The 23,206-nt window shown below is 43.1% G+C and overlaps 1 protein-coding gene across 1 annotated transcript in view; it reads left to right on the plus strand.

Moving 5' to 3' along the window:
- The window catches only part of AFG1L (AFG1 like ATPase), a 75,687-nt gene that overhangs the window by 32,589 nt on the left and 19,892 nt on the right, over nucleotides 1–23,206 (plus strand). The window contains exons 8-10 of the mRNA XM_056856200.1: nucleotides 18,337–18,419; nucleotides 22,354–22,424; nucleotides 22,681–22,781. Of these exons, the coding sequence (XP_056712178.1) occupies nucleotides 18,337–18,419; nucleotides 22,354–22,424; nucleotides 22,681–22,781 (255 nt within the window). The remainder of the gene's footprint in view (nucleotides 1–18,336; nucleotides 18,420–22,353; nucleotides 22,425–22,680; nucleotides 22,782–23,206) is intronic.

Raw genomic sequence — 23,206 nt, forward strand, 5'->3', positions numbered from 1 at the left:
TTTTAATCAGTGACTGCCATATTGCTATAACATTATAACAATGAATTGACACAAACTGTTAGCTCCTCTGAATTACCAGCCTAAATGTTTTTAAGTTAGTCAGTCTAGCCTTTTTTGTTGCAGAGACGTAAGGGGGGAAAGTATATTCCTTATATTCTGTAATGAAAAGGGCAGAATATAAGGAATGGAAGATGGAACCTGGAGGAGCTAGTAGATTGTGGCACCAGATTGTTATAGTTCTGTTAAGCTATAGCAATCTACAGTTACCGATTATTATTTTTTTAAAAGCTTGAAAATAGCATGGGGGACAATGCTGGCTGTGGGGTGCTGAGGAAAGGAAAGTGCCGGGAAAGTGCAGTGTGGACACTTGTTGCCACTGCAAATGCCTCTGCAATCGCAGCAACAATTCCTTAGCGACACAGGAATTATTGGCATGTGGAAGCAGCCCTAAGTGAAGCACTTGGATTTGGCTCTTAATTGTCAAAGAAGACCGATTAATGGCTTGCTGTAGTTAGTAAGATTTTGTGGAGTGCTCTTTTTTTCTATTTTTTAAAGAGGGTGAGTGAGTGAAGTCCGTCAGGCATTTCTTCCATCTGCTTTTCTGGGTCTGGCAGAGGAGTCTAAAACAGCTCTGCTGGAATTAATAGGGGAGGGGAGGGGAGGGCACAGCCGCTGGCATGTGGTATTAGTTGCAGCCCTCTTTCTGATTGCTTATTGCCTACTCTAATCATTTAGATCAACATGTTCGTTGTGTCAAGAGAAATAAGGGTTACTTTTCATTTATGGTATTTTATAAACCCTCCTATAACCCATACTTTGTTTCATCTTTGGAAGAACTGGAGTCACCATCTTATATTTACAATAATAAAAATCCAAATAGCTAAGCTGGTTAGTTGGAAATACTGAAATAATAGAACTGAATATATAGTTCACAATCCAGCCATGTGCTGTAGTCTCATTGGTTTTGGTGGGACTGTTGAACATGTCCTTCATTTTAAGGGATTAAAAGTACTTCACTATTTGTTTGTTTGTTTATTTCATTTATACCCCACCTTTCTCCCCAGTGGGGACCCAAAGTAGTTTGCATCCTCCTCCTCTCCTCCATTTTATCTTCACAACAACCCTGTGAGGTAGCTTAGGCTGAGTGACTGGCCCAAGGGCACCCAGCAAGCTTCCACGGCAGAATGATTGATCACACCCATATAAAAATTGATGCACAAAAGAGGTGAATTTTAAAATAATGTAGTAAACTGAAAGTGAGTGTATTTTCTGTTTGTTTCTATCAAATGTATACATCCAAGAGAACTGTTTAAGATAGTGTGTGCAGTCCAAAACATATAAACATCCTTAAGTTCCACTGAAGTCAATGGGGACGTAAGCACATGGTTTCAGTGAAACAAACTTTCTCTTTGTTGAGTCTAACATTTTATTTAAGCTTCCTCCTTCCACCTGGGGGGTCCAGAGCAGCCATCCCTTGTCCCTTAGAAATGTTTTGATTAATTTCATGCTTCTTAGTCAACACAATGACCTAATTTCACACGAGCCATTGTGCCTGCTGATGAGTCTCTCTTATGGTACTTGTTAGCTTTTATGCAGTGATACTAAGAGGACAATCCAGTACTTGTAAGTAAAGCCCATTTAACTTACTTGTAAGTAAACATGTGTAGAATTGGGTTATTAGTTTATGATTCTTCTGTTGGATTTATTTCCCTTTCAGAGTCTGTCTTGTCTATTTGCAGTGCAAGCCCGTTATTAATTATGGCAGTAATACTGAATTGCTCACTATAGACAAGGGAAATGTAGTGCTTGAATCTTAGCAAAATCACTGGCAAAAATGGAGCTTTTGGTGCCATTTAGGAGATACAAAATGTCTTTGATTATATGTTCTGCCTTTGTGAAGCCACCTGTGTTACGGGCACATGGATTTGTCAATTGACAATTTCTATTAAAAAAAAGTCGTTTTGGTGATTAAATTGGTGTGTCAGTTACTTCCATTCTAATGCTGTGACAGACTAGTAGCTTTCAGCATGTTGAATAGTGGAAAGTTGCTTTTGTGGTCAGTGTCAGCACCCTGACCTCTGCTGAGCCGTCACCTGAGTCAGAATTGCTAGGATTAGGCCTTTGATATTGTGATGTCTTCACTTATCAATTGACTTTTTCATTACTGAAGATGTTAGGCCTTTTGTTTCCCTACTTAGTAAGTACCCAAGCAAGTCTTAAATAGAAGACTCTTTTTTCCCAAGCTGTGGAAGTTGTAGGCTCTGCCTTTCTCTTTCTTCTGTATTAATTAAATGGATTACTTTTGGATTTACAATACAGTTCAGTTGTGAATCACTGTGCTTAGCATTAGAAAAGAGAGAGAGTGCATATGCACACATGCAGACACTCAGTAATATAATGCACCAACTGCCTCAAATTCATGTTCACATCACACTGTACTTTATGGCTATTTGAATAGCATTGCAGAATTTGTGTTGGAGTGTGACTATACTTCGCCCAACAAAAGCAGAGCTCTAAATATTTGAGTGGCGTCTGATTCTCTGGGAAGTGTCTTCCAGTATAGCAATCTGTAACGCACTGTATATGCTTTTTGAGTCTTCTCTTAAAAGAATAGTATACAAAAATCAGACAAGGATTGAAAAAAAAATCTGGTTAAGTCAGGTGCTTTTTAACTCTGGTAAGATTGTCTCTAATGCATGTAATAGCACCAATTATTTCCCCCAAGCTATACCTTGCAGTCCTTCATTTTTGGTCTCCCAGTGGTAATATAATTACAGCTAACTCTCATAATCTCTTCCACGATGACCTTAATAATGGTTCTCCTTCTTTTCTGCTTCAGCAAATTGATCTGACTCAGAATTCTGTGACATATCTCATATTGCATTCTCAGTGTAATGGGATGTGTTCGTTTAATTAGCACATGGTAGTTTTCTTTGCTCGTTATGTAACATGAAATAAGGTCTCCCCTTTCTTCTTCCATCCCCCACCCCAGAGGTCCAAGCCAATTAATAAAGCTTTTAAGTGCTTTGTCACAGGGCCACCATGGAGGTCCGCAGAGAACAACTTTAATCCAATAAACATTTCATTTAGATCATGAAAAGAAAGCATGAGGAGAAGCTCCTGTTAACCGGCAATTCTCTCCATGCAGAGATGTTCGCATTTGCCAAATTAAGAAAGAGGCCTTCATACGTATCACACAAAACGTGGCAAAACTAATAATGGGAATAATTTAATTTTGGTTGAACCTTACATTGTGAATATTCCAAAAAGCCACAACTGTTTTCTTCAAAGACTTCACTGTTGAGCTGGATGGACAGGGCAAGGGGAGGTTGTGAGAAACCCAAATAGCAAATAACGCTGGCCGAAAGTTGGGGTGGGGGGAGGAATAGATAATTAGGTGTAATTAGCGTGTATGAATTGTTGTCTCCCTGCCCTTGGCTTGAATAAATTTGGAAGGAAAAAAACCCAAGGGGTGAAACTGCTTTGATGTAAGAGGAGTCATTGTGTCTTGGCGGCATAAAGGCAGTGTTTTATACTTACATAATGGTTGTGATACAGAAAGACTGAATGGACTGCGTCGCCCTCCCCCTCTTCCCGGTCTGCTTTACCAGCAAGGACTTTTGGATTCTCTTGAAACAAAACGCAGCAGAAGTTTTCAGTTCTTGGTAATGAGGTAGTAGACCTCATCCGAGTTAGGTGTAAGCCAACATTAGCTTTTGCTTAGATCTTAATTTTTTTTTTCTTTGGTTCTGGGAAATCTGGTTCCTTAAATCAACATTTCTCTTTTTTCTCTTCCCTGTTTGAAGCTCTGGCAGGAGCAAAAGCTAATATAAAGAAATAGAAATCAAATTTGAAACACATAAAGCCCAGTAAGCAGACTTCATCCCAGGCAGAACTGAACTAAAGGATTTGTCATCTTCTATATTTGACCTATTCTTATTGAATAACTGCACTCATGGACTAGTACAAAATGTAGCCAGTTTTTTTCTTCTGTTTTGCAAAAAGACATATATACTGCTGTCTTCTTTGAATAAACTTAAGATTCAGCATTGACAATAGGTTTGTATTTATCCTTCCAGTGAGTGGTGTTTATACTTTTAGAATTTAATACAAAACATCACAAAAGAGTAAAATAGTGAGAGTAGGGGTAGTTTGTTTCTAAAATCATTAATCCTCTTCTTTAAAAAAGGATGCCATCCTGTGTGTTTTCTTTTTTTAAAAGATTAATATAATTTCCTATTAATGTCTTGTTGACTTCACCTACTAATTTCAAAATAACATTATATTAATTTTGTGTATCAAAATGGGTATTATTTGTCAAAGTTTTATATTGGTTGCTGGAGTTCATGTTGACTTGTTTGGCTTCACTATGGAATATATATGGGAATGCGCAATATGAATATAAATTTTGCTGGCTTAATCAAAACAACTAAACCTAGTATTCTTAGAATCCAGAGCACAATAGAAAAGGAACTATCCATTGGTATGTATTTACTGTGTTTTACCAAGCAATACATCCAGTGACTAAACCAATTTGCAAATACTTAAAAATATTTAGTAAAGTTCATATAATTCAATTCATTCATTCATAAAGACAAATTTTTCAAGTTGCAGTTGTTGCCGTGATGCAACTTGCTGCTAAGCTCTGTCATGTACTTTGAATGTGTTTTGAACGGTAGATTCTGATTCAATATCTCTAGGGATGTGTTTAAAAATGTTATTTACCTTTAGATTTAAAACTTTGTATTTTAAAAAATTAAACATTTATATACAGGCATGCTATTCTCAATTTTTCTCTATAAACCTGCCAAGCTGTAGGATTCTGCAGATACTGGAAAATGCTGGGAAAGAAGGAAACTAGCATTTTGCTTAACCCTTTGTGGGTTTATTATGCAGAACAAGTAGCCTTTTGTACTTGAAGTTGTACACTCTGAAAAAAGCAACACCTGAATATCTCAGGAGCTTGAATAATTATGCCCGATTGTGTTTTGCTGGTGTAGGTCACAGCAAATTCACTTAGGGTAGTCTCTCTACAAAGCTAAGATATATGCAGATTTTCTGTTGTTGGATTGTGTAAAAATTATTTACTGTTAATACTTGCATAAAGGTTAGAAAGGTTGATGAAGTGATATTTAGTATTGCTTTACTATTCACTGCGTGTCAGGATGTAATTATGACTGATTCATGGAACTGTCTTAGGAACGAACCATCTTTATTAAAATGCTGATCAAGATAAGAGCTGACAGTAATAAAGAATAGAACATTTTAGTCTTGTTGCTTTTCAATGATTGCTAATTACCCCAGAGGTCATGTATAGTGCTCGGGAGGATTCATTGACATTATTTTCTTTTAAGTCTGATGTTTGAACAACATCTGAACATGAAGACAAAGACTGAGTGCATACAGAACAATAGTTTGACCAAGTTTTTTATTCCATCAAATGCTGGATGATTCCCTTTTCCCCCATTTTGTTATAGAAATTTGTGTTCCCGTGAGACATGCTGAAAGCCAAAGATCTTTGTTTTAAAGAGCCCAACCCCAATCATATCCATCACTGTCTTCTCTTCGGAAGGTCAAACAAATAAAGAGGAAACAATACATTGCTAACACTCCTATTGTTGGCTGAATGCATAGCATAACCCCAGGTAGAGCTAATTAAAAGCCCATCTCTTCCTGTGACTTTGGTCAGCCAGCAAATCAGACTCTTCATAAATCAGACTCTTAGGCTTATTTGATTGGATTACAAGATGCATTTAACTTCCCACTTACCCTCAAAGTGGGCAATATCGTGGTGAAACTGAGGTGTACATGACATTTACACACAAAGATCTCAAAGATAAGCAAGTAGCCAAACAAAAGAAACATGATGCATTTTCAAGGACTTTGCAGGGAATTAGACTGATGAGCTCAATGCGTAGCAGAGAAAGGAGGCGAGTGTTTTGAACCTAACGCATAAGCAGAAAAAAGGCCTAATGCTTCATTGGAACTAGGAGGTTCTGAAATAAGTGTAAGCAGGCAGGTCAGTCAGATTGCCTAGACCTGTAAGGGGGGAGGCAGCATAATTTGAGGTAACTTGCCCAGCTCCAGGTACAAGAGCAGCTAATCGTGTTGCATTTCCAGAACTGGTGGAGATGCAATGATGGGGCTGAGAACTCATAGTTAAAAGATCTGAAGCAGGTTGCTGCTGTTCTGCTCCCCCTCCCGCCTGGGATTTATTTATTTATTTAGAAAACTCACATCCCACCTTTCTGTTTAAAAATAAAAACTCAGGGTGGCTTACAACAATACAAGCCATACGAAACAGTTAAAATAGATAGCAGCCATTTCCATTACAAACACAGGGCAGGTCGACTTTTTTTTTTAAAAGGGTTCCCAGAATAATTTTTAAAAGTTTTCAGTTGATGCCCCAAGGCCTCTAGAAAAGGAACTGCAGTGTAAGGAGGAACAAGTGCCAAAGAGCAGTGGCAGCTGCTGAGGCAGCCATCCGGTGAGTTTTCACCATTGACATTTTTCTGTTGGGGTTCCTGCCATGAGGCTTCCTTGGCCAACGTCAGAACGTGAACCAGTATTTACCGGATGAGGCAGTCCACCCAGTTACCTTGCGTTCAAGCCATTTAGGACCTTAAAGATAACACCCACACAGATGTTTTGCTCTCCCTAGGCTGTTAGACTGGAACATTGTCCACTTTCCAGGATTTCCATTGTTTTGCTCCAATCTTTCCCACACCTGTTTTGCTTCAATCTTTCCGAAAAGATTGCAGTCCAAGGGACTTTGCATGCAGTGTGGCTAGAAAAGTGACTAATTATGAATCTCCCACCCACATCGGCGCCAATTTACTACCGAGTAGCTACTATAGTGCTATATCATTATGACACTATAGTAATATAGTAACTGTTTTTAAAAAGATGGGTGAGGGAATAGTGGCCACAAGGGGACGACCAAGGAAAGCGTAGAGGAAATTTCCATGTGGAGGCTCTATTGCTGCTGCAACTGTCTCTATTTGCAGATCCAGTGAATTCACAACAGAGGATCATCACTGTGTGGATGCAGCTGAAGTTTAATACTTTGTACTGAGCCTGGAAGCACACTGGCAGCCAATGTAATTTGGCCCAAGATAGGACCAATATGTGGCCGTTCCTTGTAAGCATCCTGGCAACTTAGTCCAACTGAATGTCACCAAATATGTGTGTATATGGTCAGGTTTGTCCTTCTAGAAAAGGCCTCACCTTGTGAACCAGCCTCAGTTGTAAAAACACACTTCATGCTGCCTCTATCACCTGGGCATCCAGGGTTAATGAGGTATCGAGTAACATGACTAAGCTGTGAGCGTGCTCCTTCAGGGGGAGTACAACCTCATCCAGTGCAAGTTGATCACCTATTCCTGAATAAGCTTTATCCTTAACTCACAACATCTCCATTTTATTTGGATTTAATTTTAGTTAGTCTACTAGTTACCTCTTGACACCAGTTAGTTCCAATCCCCTAGTACCTCCAGGCACCTGTTAAGCTCATTCACAGCTTTCTTGGTTCTTGGTTGAAAGAAAAGATATAGTTGAGTGTAATCCATATACTGGTGACAATTCACACTAAATCCCCGGATGATTTCTTCCAGCACTTTCATGTAAATGTTAAAAAGCATAGAGAAGATGGAACCTTGTGGGACTGTGCATTGTGTCGGCTAATGGCAAAGGCCCTTTTGAAAACTGCTTTCCACAAAGCTTGGGAACCGATCTAGCACAGCGCCAATCAGACCTATTTCTGCTGGATGAATCAGAAGGATACCATGGTGGATGAACGGTCTGGGAGAACCAAGAGGGATGTATTCCTACAGTTGGAAGATAGGTGTAGTTCTTAAACTGAATCTGAACCCTTGTGTTAAAGCTGGAAGTGAGCCCTGGTTAAGAGGGAAGGGGATTAGTTACACTAGTTAATGTAGGGCATTAGTTGCATTAGTTAATGTCAGTTGGGTGTATTCCTTCAGCACATTTAAAGGGGGGATCTATCCCTCAGAGGACAGCTGACGGAGAAAGTAATCAGCTCATTCCTGATTACTTAATCTTAATTAAGAGATCCCTAGAGTGATGCCTGGACAAACCCACAGTGTGATCATAGGCTGATGGACATAAATCAGGCTACATAGTCCTTAATTAGTTGGGAATGATTGGCTGTTAGGGGACTGTGAGCTCTTCAGGTCCAGGGAAGTTTCCGTCACACAACTTGATAACCTGTTGCTGGGTTCTTTTAGCTTCACTGCAGTTTTGTGTTTTGAAGATTAAACAGGCCCATCATTCTACATAAAATGAACCCTCATTTTGGGCTTGTATACTAGCCTAAATGGTATGTACTGTTCCAGAGAAACAGTACAAAAAATGAGCAGAACAGAAAATTGAAGGTATTCAGATAAATATTTAGATGTGAATTTTTCAAAATGAGGCTAAGGCAGGGGTCCTCAAACTAAGGCCCGAGGGCCGGATCCGGCCCCCGGAGGGCTTTTGTCCGGCCCGGGGACCGAGGAAGCCAGTCCCCCCTTGCCCCCCTCCCCAGAGCTTTTCTGGGCTTCCTGGCTGTGTACGCACAACTGGAAGCCTCCCTCCCGCCCCAGTCGCCCCCTTCCCTGCTCCCTCTCCAGCCCAAAACCCCTTTCCTGGGCACACAAGGCATCTTGCTGGTTCGCGTGCCGCCCGGTCGCCCCCTTCCCCCTCTCCCTCCCAGGCCCAAAACCTCCTTTCCTGGGTGCGCGAGGCGTCTTGCTGCCTCGCACGCCGCCCAGTCGCCCCCTTCCTGTCCTGGCATTCCTGTTTTGGCCACAGTTGGCAGTGTTCTCACGGCTCGGGGCTCTCTCTCCTCCTGGGAGTATCCTTGTGGCCTGGAGGTAATTGTAGGGGCCCCTTGGGGGGGGGGCTGGGCATATCTCCAGGGAGAAGAAAAAGACTTGTGGCCATTTATGCACAGGAGGTTTTGCCTTGGATTTGCCGCTCTCCAGATGCACATTTTCCCCATCCGAATTCTCAGAACTCAAAAGTAAATTCCCCCCACCCCACCCCAGGGGAGAGTTTGGAGAATTCGGATGGGGAAAATGTGCATCTGGAGAGCGGCAAATCCAAGGCAAACCCTTCCATGAATAAATGGCCTTGGTTTTTACATGCCAACTTTCTCTACCACTAAAGGGAGACTCAAATTGCCTTACAATCCCCTTCCCATACCCTCCCACAACAGACTCCCTGTAAGGCAGGTGGGGCTGAGAGAGCGCTAACAGAGCTGTAACTTGCCCAAGGTCAGCCAGCTGGCTTCGTGAGTAGGGGTGGGGAAACCAACCAGGTTCACCAGATTAGCCTCCGCTTCTCACGTGGAGGAGTGGGGAATCAAACCCGGTTCTCTAGAGTCCCCGCTCCCAACCACCACTCTTAACCACTACAGGGGGAATGACCGGGCTTGTAAGGAGGATGCTTTTCCGGAGGCCCCCTTGCGCCGCCGCCTCCTCCCCCGAAACAGTCCGGCCCCCAACAGTGTTTGAGGGGCAGTGAACTGCCCCCCTGTTTAAAAAGTCTGAGGACCCCTGGGCTAAGGTAACCAACATATTCTAAACTGGTGGTTCTTAACCTTTAATTCCCATACCAGTACCCTAGATAGTATGTATTATTATCAAACGTGTCTGCCCTCAAACCCTTTTGTTTTAAAAAAGGATATAATACAGCATTCCAGATAAGGCAACTTTGGATATATTGGTAGTATATGTATACCAGTATATGTATACCATACATAGATCTCAGGCATAAATTCAATGAGGCCTCCAGGCAACACTTTAATGTTAGGTTGCATTCCTATATGTTGTGTGCCATTTTGTAATCAGGTTGGTGTGACAATTTTCTTCTGCTAGCTGTCAGAAGCCATTGCAGTAACTCCTAAAATCCACATACCTTCTCCCCAAAAGGTTCTGGTTGCCCGATTGGGGGTTATATACCCCCATTAAGAATCACTGTTCCGAGTAGCTAATAAAAAAGGTGAAAGAAGACAGAGGCAGAGAGGTTTTTAAACCCTGACAACATTGATTTGGCATTTGTTTAAATGAAGGAGATGTTCCCACTTTATGTGCTGTTTTCTACACCTTTCTTAGTTGCTTATGAATCATTAGGGATTTCTAAGTGTACATCATAGAGAGCTACTGCAGCATAATTAGAATGCTTTATATGTCCCGTTGTGGGCACAGTCAATGACTATGGATACAATCTAGACAATAATGTAATAGCTCAGTGTACCCGGTGTAGCTTCGAACTCCCGTTGATCAAAAAGCAGTCTTGAATATCTGGAGTAGTAACTGAGCACACAAAGCTGCTTTGCACAGGTAGCAGACTCTGCCAATCTGGCCATGTAAATCCATGCCACAGTGACCTCGAGACTAGACTATTATAATGTACTCTTCATGGGTCTGCCCTTAAAGTCAACTCAGAAATTCCAGTTGGTACAGCTTTGTTACATTCTTGGTTAAATTGTTACATTCTTGGTTAAATTACCTATTCTGCAGCTGCTCCATTGGCTACCTATTAGTTAACTGGCTTGGTTCAAGTATTGGTTATCACATACAAAGCCTTTCATGGCCTTGGACCCACATATCTGCAGGACCGCCTCTCCTGCTATGGCCCACCACGACACCTTTGCTCATCTGAGCAAAGCCTTCTGAAGGTGACCATTCAAATGAGTAAGATCAACTGGTGTCCGTACAGGTGCATCCTCTTTTTTGGCTCCCACTTTGTAGAATGAGCTTCCTGAGGAGGCCAGGAAGGCTCCAGTACTTCTGTCATTCTGCAGATTGTGTATAACTTCTGTCATTCTGAAGAATTGTTCAGAATTCTGCAGAATTGTTCAAGAGGACATTTTTAAAGGAAACAGGAGTGTAGTGTAATGGAATTGGTCAGGAAAATGCTTCTTTATTAACCATTATAAAAAAGGTAAAGGTAGTCCCCTGTGCAAGCACCGGGTCATCTATACTTTACCCCCAGCAACCTGATATAAGGATGGAAGGCTGAGTCAACCTTGAGCCAGCTACCTGAAACTGACTTCCATCAGGAATCAACTCAGGTTGTGAGCAGAGCTTTTACTGCAGTACTACAGTTTACCACTCTGTGCCACAGGGCTCCAGGGCTCCCAAACCATTATAAAAAGGTACAGGAGTATAGTCTACTCCAGGGGTCGCCAAACTCATTAGTCAAGAGAGCCAAATATCAACAGTACAACGATTGAGATTTCTTTTGAGAGCCAAATTTTTTAAACTCAAACTATATAGGTAGGTACACTGTTTATTAACTTAATAAACTTTAATTAAAATTTAGCAGAAGTGGAAACCAGTAGGGCACCTACTGCACAGTGGGGTGATGAATGGCTGTAGGGAGAGTGTAAACCCCCCCGTTCCTTTTGAAAGAGGCACAAAGTAGCAGGAAGAGGGTAAACCTGTAGTAATAGGTCAGGGGAGGGCTATTGCCAGACAAAAAGGCCCACTGTTTTCTCCCCCCCCCCCATCACCCAGCGAGGGTCCAGATGTCCAGGGATCCCAGGCACAGAGGAAGAGGCCAGCAGGTCCCCGGTCTGTGTGTGTTCCATGCAAACAAACAAGGGGGAGATGCACAGTCCATCCATCCCCCCCCCCCACCCAAGGACATGCCAGTTCCCTCCTGGCCAGAGGGAGGGGCAGGTGCTCACCCCCCTACCATACTGGGACTGACAGGCTCCAGATTCAGGGCAGGCAAATGCCCGAGCAAGGTGGCTTGGCTGGAGGAGCCCCCCCTCCCTCGGCTGGAGGGGCAGGCAGGCAGGCAGACGTGCCCAGGCGGCTTCCACGGGGGAGGGGGGAGAAAGGAGAATCCCCCAACGGTCCCTTCCTCCCTCCCTGGAGAGAGGGATATGCACAGTCCATCCATCCTCCCCCCCCCCACGGACATGCCAGTTCCCTCCTGGCCAGAGGGAGGGGCAGGTGCTCACCCCCCCCACCATTCTGGGACCGACGGGCTCCAGATTCAGGGCAGGCAGGCGGGTGCCCGGGCAAGGTGGCTTGGCTGGAGGAGCCCCCCCCCCAGCTGGGGGGCAGGCAGGCAGGGCCGCGTGCCCAGGCGGCTTCCACGGGGGGGGGGGAGAAAGGAGAGACCCCAACTGCCCCTCCCTCCCTCGAGGCCACGGCGCCAGCCCCCTCCCCCCTCCCAGGGGCGGCCTGAGCATGGCCTTGGGCCCGCTCTGCAGCCCTGGGGGCAAGAGCAGCCGTACTGAAAGAGAGGCCCGCGTGGAAAGGAAAGGGGAGGTGGCGGCCACCGGGGCAGCTCGCTCTCTGCCTCCCCCTCCCCTCCGGGCTGCAGGCGGCCGCAGAAAGGCGCCGCGCGAGAAAGTGAGAAAGGCGCCGCGCAGGGATTCCTCGTCCGGGCGAAGCACACCCAAAGCAATGAGAATTTCTCTTGAGCCTTTCTGAAGAGGGACTCGAGGAGCTGACAGCAGAAGCCAGGAGGCAGCAGGCGGGCTTACTGTGCAAATATTGAAACGGCGGCCGCTTCCTCCGCTGCTTAAGAAACCCCCAATCCCCACAGCAGGCCAGCCAGCAGCAGCAGCACGTGGTCACTCCTTTGTAATTCCAGCGCCTCCTGCACAGACTCTCTCCCGCCCCCGCCCCTTTCGCTACTCAGCCGGGCCCGGACATGGAAAGAGCCGCACTCAAGGGCTCAAAGAGCCGCGTGCGGCTCGGGAGCCGCACGTTTGCGACCCCTGGTCTACTCCAATGTTGACTGAATGTTTTTCCTGCTCTTACCATTGCCTTCTACCTTGTAAATCCCATTTTCTGCAGTTTATGATATACCATGTCTGATACCTTTTTTCTGTTGTATTGTTTTTCTAAGTTTATAATCCTAGCCCTATTGCACTATTTATTGGATGTCTTATGCTGTCTGGTTACATTGTTTACATTGGGTGATCTGCCTTGAGTCTCAGCGAGAAAGTTGAGCTATACATAATAAATAGCAGACAAGTGCTAATCATGTGAATTTGAACTGGCAAGTTGATTTGCCTCACTAACATTTTGTGTAAATTGGCACCTTCTGCTGAACTATCATAAATTCTAACAAAAAAACCCAAGAGGCTTTTTTTTCTTTATGGACACTTAACAACAATATTCCCATCATACTTGATAATTTACTAAATGTCAACCATTGTTTCTGGTTCTCACACCATTGAATTCCAGTATGTACTACCTATCAGTTAGTAAAATGTTGATGATTGTTGCAGTTTCCCATGCTTCATTGCAAGAGTGCCCCTGTCAAAACAGGTATGCTGTTCTGCCTTATCTTGTTGGTGTACTGTAGTCCCCACTTCTTCATTCTGGAATTCAGCATAACAGCTCTCTACAGTTTTTGGTTGAGATCTTAAGTTGGTTAAAAAAAAAAAGTAGTAAAAGTTATCAGAATTAAAAACACTGGCTGTAACTACTCAGAGGCTCCTGTGCACTAAATACAACCATTATGAACATAATACATGAACACATGAAGTTGCCTTATACTGAATCAGACCCTTGGTCCACCCAAGTCAGTATTGTCTACTCAGACCAGCAGCAGCTCTCCAGGGTCTCAGGCAGAGGTCTTTCACATCACCTACTTGCCTGGTTCCTTTAACTGGAGATGCCAGGGATTGAACTTGGGACCTTCTGCATGCCAAGCAGATGCTCTACCACTTAGCCATGGCCCCTCCCCTTATGTCATGAAACTCATTGGACCTGCGATAATTATCTTAATTTTTTTTACTAATAACAGTGGCTTGTATCCAGCCAACCACCAGCAGCATGCTGATTTTCCTTGTGTTCCTCTCCCCCCACCCTGTCCCTGGCAGTAGCTTCCGACCCCCAAGGATAATATTCCTGGGTCACAGGATCTGCATGGGATGAAATGGGGGAAGGGACCCATTTTCCCTCATCAGCCTCCCAAACCATATAGCTTTTGTCCTCAGGGTCTATGTGACCTGAGAAATCAGCTATGCCCATTAGTTGCCTCTCCTTGGCGACTGGTTGGCCACTGTGAAATGGGACGCTGAACTAGATATCCCTCTCATCTGATCCAGCAGGATTCTTTTTATGTCTTGTCCTTCTGGGGGTTGAAAGAGATTGCTGGTCAGGCGAGAGGAAAAACCTGCCTGAAGAAAACAGGGTGCAGAGAGGGACCACTTATAGACACCAGCATAGCTCTTCCTGCACTAGGAGCGCCATTGTCGTGTGATACCAGGCCATTCATGGCAAGCTGCGGTCTGTTGATACCTCGCTTAAAACCTCTATTGGGCTGTTCATCACTGAGTTCCTTGCATACCAGCTAGATTTAGTAGGAGTATTTATTTCTGTGCCTGGCAGCCTGAAGAAGCAGGGGCTGCTAGATGCTTCCAGGTCAGATGAGAAATGTATTGGTGCATTGTGTGTTCCAGCGCAACAATTATACACTGCATACAGCAGCAGCATGGCTGAGGAAGGGTGATGCTGAGATTTGTGAAGGGCATGCATGGCCCTTTGCATGCATGGCCCTTATGCCTGTGCTTACTAGACCTGTTGATTCTAGAAGAGGTAAGATTGGTCTGTATTGGCAAGTTGCTGTTTTGTTGCTGTCCAGGAGTTACAGAACTTCCTTCCTTGGAAAATTAATTTGGTTTCAACTTGTTTTCTTTTTGAAAGCAAGTTAAAACTTTGGTTTCAATATGGCTTTGATAATTACAGGGTTTTATTCTGCTGTTTTAATCTCTCACAATTGTTTTGTTTTGTCTGCTAGATTTTAATTTTTGTAAACTGTCTTGTAAATTTATTTTCATTGAAAATTATATATTTTTAAAAAATTATATTGTATATTAATACCCCACAGCACTTAAAGTCTGTTAGAGTCTGAATGTTACAGCAAATTTATAATGCCTGTATTGGATAGCTATGTATTTCTCAATGGCTGTCACAGCTTTAGGGTTATTATTCCATTCTAACGAATGGTTTCTTTTATTACTGCTTACCCTGGGCTAAGTTGAAAAGCTTTTCAAGCCTAATTTTTTTTCTCTTACAGTAATGAGCGTGTGATAAATCTTTTTTTTAACCTTCTTAATTACATTTTCAGTGTGTAATTGTGTTTGTCCTTGCTATCCATAAATACATAAACCGATTCATAATAAATTGAGCAGCTGAATAATTCGAAGCAGTCAAATTGAATGGCGTAAGAAGTCACAGTCCTTTGAGGCTATAGTATTCAATTGTTCCTTTGGCATAATATGCAGCTATAGAGTTTGCTAGCTTTTACTTCTCCAGGGAGAAAGGCAGGAGATATTTAACACTATCTGGCAAAATACAAATGTTTAAGGACTTAAAAAAAATGTAAACCAATTGTTAGGATTGTAGCTTTGACAATTAAGGGCTAAAATATGAAGACTCCTGTTAAAAGTTCTTTAGCTGCTGATTAGAATTCCCTGATGGTGATTAGTGAGTGTGAAATGCAATCATGCCTGTAGGCTTTAATCAGGCTTGTGATGGAAAAGTCAGTTTCCTAAACAGAAATAGAGTTTTTATGTATTGTTGCTGTTGGATTTATTATTTTTTCTTTAAAAAAAAAAATTAAAGATAGAGGATAGGCAAACCTATTTAGCTTCCTTATTCTCCTAACAACTTCATCACAATTTAGAAGTGTATGAACCGAGCAGTAAAAGTTTAGTTCTGTCTCTTTGTACCTTAAGCAATTGTTTCTTTTTATTGCATTTTTTAGTGCATCAGCATGCTTTCATATGTTCAGTGCCCCCTAAATGTTATTCTTATTAGAGTACATGTGCAACTTTGCAAGTAAAATTTTAGCTCTGTAGGAATTTCAAATCCTGAGAAAGCCCTCAGTTTTTATTTATGAATTACTGAGACATTTCAATGGGAGTTTACTACCATAATATGGAAACTTAGTGCATGCCTTCTTTGTATGTAAGAACATACTAAGGACCCTACTGGATCAGACCAGTCTCCCATCTAGTCCAGCATCCTGTCTTACTAGGGTTGCCAGGTCCCTCTTTGCCACCAGCGGGAGATTTTTGGGGTGGAGCCTGAGGAGGGTGGGGTTTGGGGAGGGGAGGGACTTCAATGCCATAGAGCTCAATTGCCAAAGCGGCCATTTTTCTCCAGGTGATCGGATCTCTATCAGCTGGAGATCAGTCGAATTAACAGGAGATCTCCTGCTACTACCTGGCAGTTGGCAACCCTATGTCTTACACAGTGGCCAGTCAGTTCCTCTGGAGGTCCAACAACAGGGCACAGAGGCCAAGGCCTTTCCCTGATGTTGCCTCCTGGTACTGGGATGCAGAGGTTTACTGTCTCTGAACATGGAGGTTCCCTTTAGTCACCATGACTAGTAGCCCTTGATGATCTATCCTCCATGAATTTGTCTAATCCCCTTGTAAAGCTGTCTGTGCCTGTGGCCATCACTACATCCTTTGGCAGTGAGTTCCACGTTTTAATCACTCTCTGTGTAAAGAAGTATTTCCTTTTGTCCATCTTGAATCTACTGCCCATCAGCTTCATTGAATACCCTTCAGTTTTATTAATTGGGAAGACGGAGAAAAAGTTGTCTCTGTCCACTGTCTATACTGTGCTTAATTTTATAAACTTCAATGATGCCCCCCTTTACTCCTCTTTTCTAAACTGAAAAGTCCCTGTCTCTTTGGCCTTTTTCATAGGAAAGGTGCTCCAACCCCCCTATCATCTTGGTTGCCCTCTTCTGTACTTCTCTTAGCCCTGTAATGTCCTTTTTGAGATACAGTGACCGGAACTGCACACAGTATGCCATCTTAGTAGGGTTGCCAGGTCCCTCTTCTCAACTGGCAGGAGATTTTGGGGGCGGAGCCTGAGGAGGGCAGGGTTTGGGGAGGGGAGGGACTTCAATGCCATAGAGTTCAATTGCCAAAGCGGCCATTTTTCTCCAGGTGATCTCATCTCTATCGGCTGGAGATCAGTTGAATTAGGAGATCTCCTGCTACTACCTGGCAGTTGGCAACCCTACATCTTAGGGGTCCTGACCATGATAAAATCAGGTGATCTCCACTACTGTGAGCTTGTTATGGGCCATAGAATATCATCTGTTAACAGAATCTGGAGCCGGTGTGGTATAATGGTTTGAGTTTCAGGACTAGGATGTGGGAGGCCCAGGTTCGAATCCCCACTCTGTCATTGCAGCTTGCTGCATGACCCTTTGCCAGTTACTTTCCCTCAGCCCTAACCCATATTGCTGAATTGTGAGGGGAAAATGGAAGAGGGGAAAATGGCACAAGCTACTTTGGGTCTTGACTGCAGTTGCATGACAAAGGGGTTGCATGACATCTTATGTTAGGATTTGCACAAGAGTTTATGGAACATTACTAATTTATGATTGCAATCCACTGACAATTTATACAGCCCATCCCACTGTAACAACCTCCATAATAACCCTGGGAAAATGCATTAGAAGTAATAGTTTTAACAACATTCCTTAGAACCCTACCCCAATTGTACAACTGAATTCAGCATACGAGTAAATTATTTTTAAAAAATCATCTAGATTACAAATTTAATTACTTCTTTTTTTCATTAAAGAATTTGGACTTATTAAAATATGCTGGCTATGGTGTGCTTTGGCTTCAGTCCTGTGCACAATTATTTGACAGTAAACCCCACTGACTTCAGTAGGACTTACTTTTAAGTAAGTATGCATAGGATTGTGCTGTTTGACTTGCAGAACTGTGTGCAAATGATTATACTCATTGCAAGCATTCCTTGCCCATTTTGTATTTGAATAACCCAAAGCACTATAGTCTCTCCAGACTTGCATCATCTTTTGTACATCTTTGATAAAACTTTGCTTAGTACTCTGCTACTGTGATTTCCTTAACGGGTGATATCAGCAAAGTTGAGAGCCAGTATCCTATAGATACCAGAATGACTTTGGAGCAGTCATTATATTTCAGACTAACCTATTTTACGGGAGTGGTATGAGGATAATGGGGAGGGGGGAAAGAGAATCTGCACAGTATCTTGAGCTCCTAGAAATAAGGACAGGGCATCTTACATTACATGCATATTAATGCCTTCTTGATGCTGCATTATGTTTTGGTGGAACTATGGAGCAATCATGCAGCTAGTCCATTGTGCAGGAGAATAATCCATCCTGGTGTGTAGTTTACCAGACCCACCATTCAATTTCCCTATAACACTTGGGAACAGTATGAACAGGTGGGCTGGTAACATATGTTATAGACAGGAAAACCTTTTGTAATTATCTGCAAAATTCCACAGCACCTCCTTAAGAGGAGTAACAACAGTCTCTTTTTGTTTCTGTATGCAGAAATATTGTAATACCATCCAACTGGACTCTGGAATAGACTACAGGAAACAAGGGCTTCCAGCTGCAGGGAAACTTTACTACCTGTAAGTTGTTGAAGTTGAGGGTATTCCTTTCCTTTGTCCTATTAGCCAATAATTTGTACCAGGGGCAAGTAAATGGTCGGGGCGGGGGGAGGGGAGACACACCCCAAAAAACTTCCTTCATAGAATTGGAAGATTGTCACCCTGTGGGATAGTAAGCCAACTGCCTTCCACATTGCCACAGCTCTAATGCCATCAAATAGCATTTTCAGTATCTTCAGCAACATCATTTAAAATGTGTGACTGAATCAAAACTAATTAGATTTTTGGGAGGTGTGGTGTTTGCAGAACTGAAGTGACAGATGGCTATAAAGCAATGAATATCTTCTTGTGAAAGAGTGTGCGATTCCCTGGTAAATAAAAGAGCATCCTTTATTGTAGTAAAGTAATTATTTATACAAATCCTCTGACAAGGACTCATTTACTATTGGGTGTTCCCATTTGTGGATTCAAAAACTTGACTTATTTTGACAGATGATCTGCTTGTATCTAGGATGTTGATTTACTACAGCATTTATTCTGTATTTGAAAATGATAAAAAATTAAATGATACTATAATACAGCTATAAGTACAATTTATCTGTATAGCTCTGATTTCTGTTTCCCTAATGATAGTTTACCCTCAGAGCAATTTGAGAATACAAGTCTATGTGATGCAAAGTTGTTTCAACATTTAAGAAGAGAAAGTGGTTTTAATCAAGCCAATACAAGAACCAATCTACTCATAGCTTTATTGTGGTATTGTTTTCATATTTTTATTACTTTTGGAGATGTTAAATAATTACTGGGCTTCTGTCAAGCAAAATGTGCAAATGAACAGCCTCGGTCCAAGACTATAATTGCAGTTTACTCTTTGGACCGTCTTTATTGTTTTGTTTACCTTCTAGGATTACATAGAACCCTGTACGGAAACTTAATTTCTGAGTTATATACTTAGGGTTGCTAGATCAGAGGATTTGAGCCAAAGTTTCAGGGTTTTAGCCATTTTCTCAGGGTGAGATGCTTCAATGGAAAATTCCTGTGCATTTGCAGTGCTTTCCTTTTTTTCTGTTGGAGATGGTAAGTCATATCGTGCACTGGATTCTGGACCAGAACTAGTGCATGATGTAAACTATTACTCAGGGTTCAGAATTTCATCTCCTGAAGAGAAAAAGTCAATTAATATTTTGATAGAATTAATATTTGTCAATAAAAGTGTGTTAAATTAGAGCAGGGGTGGGGAACCTTTTTCCTGCCAAGGGACATTTGCACATTTATAACATCATTCGGGGACCATACCAGGTGTAGATCTCCCGGTGGAGGGGAGAGGCTGGGGTTGCCAGGTCTCCAGCCACCACCTGGAAATTGCCAGGGGAGGCCACACAGAGAAGGCCTGCAGGGCGCCTCCGCTCCCCCCTCCCAGGCAGGAGGGCAGCCAGCGGTGGGCCCGAGCAAACGAGGCACCAGGGGGGCGCAAGGGAGGAAGGGAAACAGAGAAAGAGGAAACGGGAGGGAGGGAGAGAGAGAGAGAGAAAGGGAGAAAGAAAGGGAGAGAGGGCGAGAAAGAAAGTAAAGGACAGAGGGAAAGAAAGAAAAGGACGGAAGGAGACAAAGAAAGACAAAAAAAGAGGGTGAAAGAGAGGGAGAGAAAGGAGAAAGAGTGACAGAAAAAGAGGAAGAAAAGAGAAAAACCTTCCGCCACACACACACACACACAACCGCGCACGCCAGCACCACACGACCGGGCCCCAGTCTCCATGCCCACCCCCCTCTGAGTCCACAAAAGCCCCCCCCCCAAAGCCCGATCGGCTCCTGCATGCATGCTCTGCTGCCGGGAGCCGCCGGCCTCTCCCCCCACCCCGCTGCTCAACAGCCAACAGGCAGCGAGAGGGGCTTACAATGTGCCGCGGCGTTCCTGCACGCCACAGCTGTAGGGGGCAGTCTTGGGGGAAGCGTCCCTTGGTCGGCGAGAGGAGGTCCAAAGGGCGCCATAGCGCCCCTGTAAGCCGCTGCCCCAGGAACGCTGCACCTCCGCGGCAGGGCCCCAGAGCTCCCGAGGGCCACAAAAAATGTCCTTGGGGGCCGCATACGGGTACAAAAAAAAACTTCAGAAAGGATAAAGGAAGTAGGTTCAGAATAAGTATAAGTCTGATTGAAAATAAAAAAGGACTCCAACAAAATGCTCAAAAGAAAAAGGGAAATGAAAGCATAAACACCTCAGCTAACTAGACACATTCTCGAGCAATCTAAAATACCTTGCAGACGGTGTGATGAATACTAGGATTCAGCCCTTCTCACTCCTATTGTGGTGGTCAGGACAGAAGAGCAAACAATGGCTTGGAGTCTTCTTTTATAGATTATTTGAAAACTTGCACCAGGTATCCAATTGACTTAATTTCCAATTTCCAATAGGAAAATGGGGCTTCTCTCCTTCACCTGGTCAAAAAACTCCTCTGTCTTGCCTGGATTGAGCTTCAGTTTGTTGGCCTTCATCCATCTCTTTGCAATGAAAGCCCAAAGAATGGGCGTCTGCTGATACTCTTGGAGCTCTCAGTGTTCATTTGTTTTTACACCGTTGGCCATTGCTACCTTCTGTGCTGGCTGATTGAGATGGGCATAAAGTGCTCAGGGTGTGTATAAAGTGCCATTAAGTCGCTGCTGACTTGTAGTGACCCCTGGTGGGGTTTTCAAGGCAAGTTATTAAGCAAAGATGGTTTCCCATTACCTTCATCTGCTGAGTCTTCCTTGGAGCTCTCCCTTCCAAGTCCCAACCCAGCTTAGCTTCCGAGATCTGACGAGATCAGGCTATACTATACCATTCCACATCCAGTGGTTCCAGTACTATCTAGCTAATCTGTCTCAGAAAGAGGTACTGGGGCACTGCTGTCCAACTCAGTTGCACCTATACTGTGGTCTTTCTTGTCTTCTGTTCTGTTTAACATGAAATCTCTGGCAGAAGTCATCTGGAGATTTAGGGAGAAGCATTATCATATATCGGATGCTAAACCTGCACATCAGAATGCAGTTTGAAAAACTCACACACTGGGGCCAAGTACAGGCTGGGGTGATGTTTGTACAAATCAGTGTTAGCACCAGTTTTGCAAATACACACAAAAGTTGATAGGAATTTTTAAAATGTTTCACTTATACCTGCTTAAAGCCATTAAAAAGGTAAAGGTCCCCTGTGCAAGCACTTGGTAATTCCTGACTCATGGGGTGACGTCACATCTCAACGTTTACTAGGCAGACTTTGTTTACGGGTGGTTTGCCAGTGTCTTCCCCAGTCATCTTCCCTTTACCCCCAGCAAGCTGGGTACTCATTTTACTGACCTCGGAAGGATGGAAGGCTGAGTCGACCTTGAGCCAGCTACCTGAAACCAACTTCCATTGGGATCGAACTCAGATCGTGAGCAGAGCTTGGACAGCAGTACTGCAGTTTACCACTCTGCCCCATGGGGCTCCTACTTAAAGCCATTGGTGGATAAAAATTAAAGTTGACTGTATTTTCTCCCTGATTCCAAGAGGCTTCAGATGCTTGACAGCTTTTGCCTCTTTGCTCTTATTTTGCGTGCAAGATAGCGACAGCGGCTTGTCTTTTTCATTGTGTGCATATGGGTGGTGTTGATGGCCTTGCCGTGCCAAAGTTGCCTCATTACTGGAAACAGTTTGAAACACAGAAGTCTTTCAGTGTATGCAAATAAAACAGAATCCTGTACCTGAGAGTTAATGTTCTCTGCTTTTAAGTGTATTCCAAATCTAATGTTTGTATTTACAACCTAACATCCTGTTCTCGGTCTCTCTCTCTCTCTCTCTTTCTCTCTGTCTCTCTCTCTCTCTCTCTCTCTCTCTCTCTCTCTCTCTCTCTTTCATGGGCAAAAAGCTAAGCAAGCTCAGGCAGCTGTTTGATGTTGGCTTCAAGTGTTATTAATTTCATATTCTATTATTCTTTTCACTGTAGCACAAGTGAAGCTGATGTGGAGGCTGTCATGGATAAGTTGTTTGATGAGCTGGCTCAAAAACAAAATGATTGTACGTAAGTTAATTTCTCTTGAAAGAGAATACATTTAGAACACAATGCCCAATCTCCACTGACCAATTAATAAGTTCCACTGCTGTATATGGGTTGATGCCACACTCAAGTGGCAGTCATTGTATCAGCATTTTGTCTAATTTATGTGTTGAATCATGTGCTATTATTCATCAAGCTATGCATTTCCTATCTGTAAGAGATGAGTTTTATAGTAATTATCCAGACAAGATTGAGTCTTTGTTCATGTTCCCATAGTAACTAGACCAAGGATTTTAAAAGTACAAGGCAGAGGGCTGAGAGTGAATAAAGCATGTGGAACCGTTGCAGACTTCACGTTTGAAGAGCTGTGTGACAGAGTGAGTACCCCGTCAAATCTAGATCAGTTGGGCTTTCAGGCTTCCCCCCCTTTTTTATCATATCCCATATCCGAACAAGCTTACCAATCTCATTTGAATTTATGACAATAACAACAACAAAACTCGATTTGCCGAGTGGAAAGGTAAAACACCGAATGGATGAAAAAGGATGATAAATGGTTTCTCCTGAGAGGTGGCACAAGAAGTCACTCTTGAAAGTAATCGATGATGTAATTTACATGCCGAAATGGAGCTTGCTGGTGTATTAATGCCCCAAAGTGATTCATAGTTATATGTTGTTAAAGGAAGAATTACTTGATGCTCAAATACAGATGGATCATTTGTATAAGAAAACAGAAGTCCAGTAGCACATTAAAAACTAACAAAATTTGTTCCTGCATAAGCTTTCATAAATCAGGGCTCAC

Source organism: Euleptes europaea, chromosome 10, assembly GCF_029931775.1.
Source record: "Euleptes europaea isolate rEulEur1 chromosome 10, rEulEur1.hap1, whole genome shotgun sequence".
NCBI classification, from domain to species: domain Eukaryota; kingdom Metazoa; phylum Chordata; class Lepidosauria; order Squamata; family Sphaerodactylidae; genus Euleptes; species Euleptes europaea.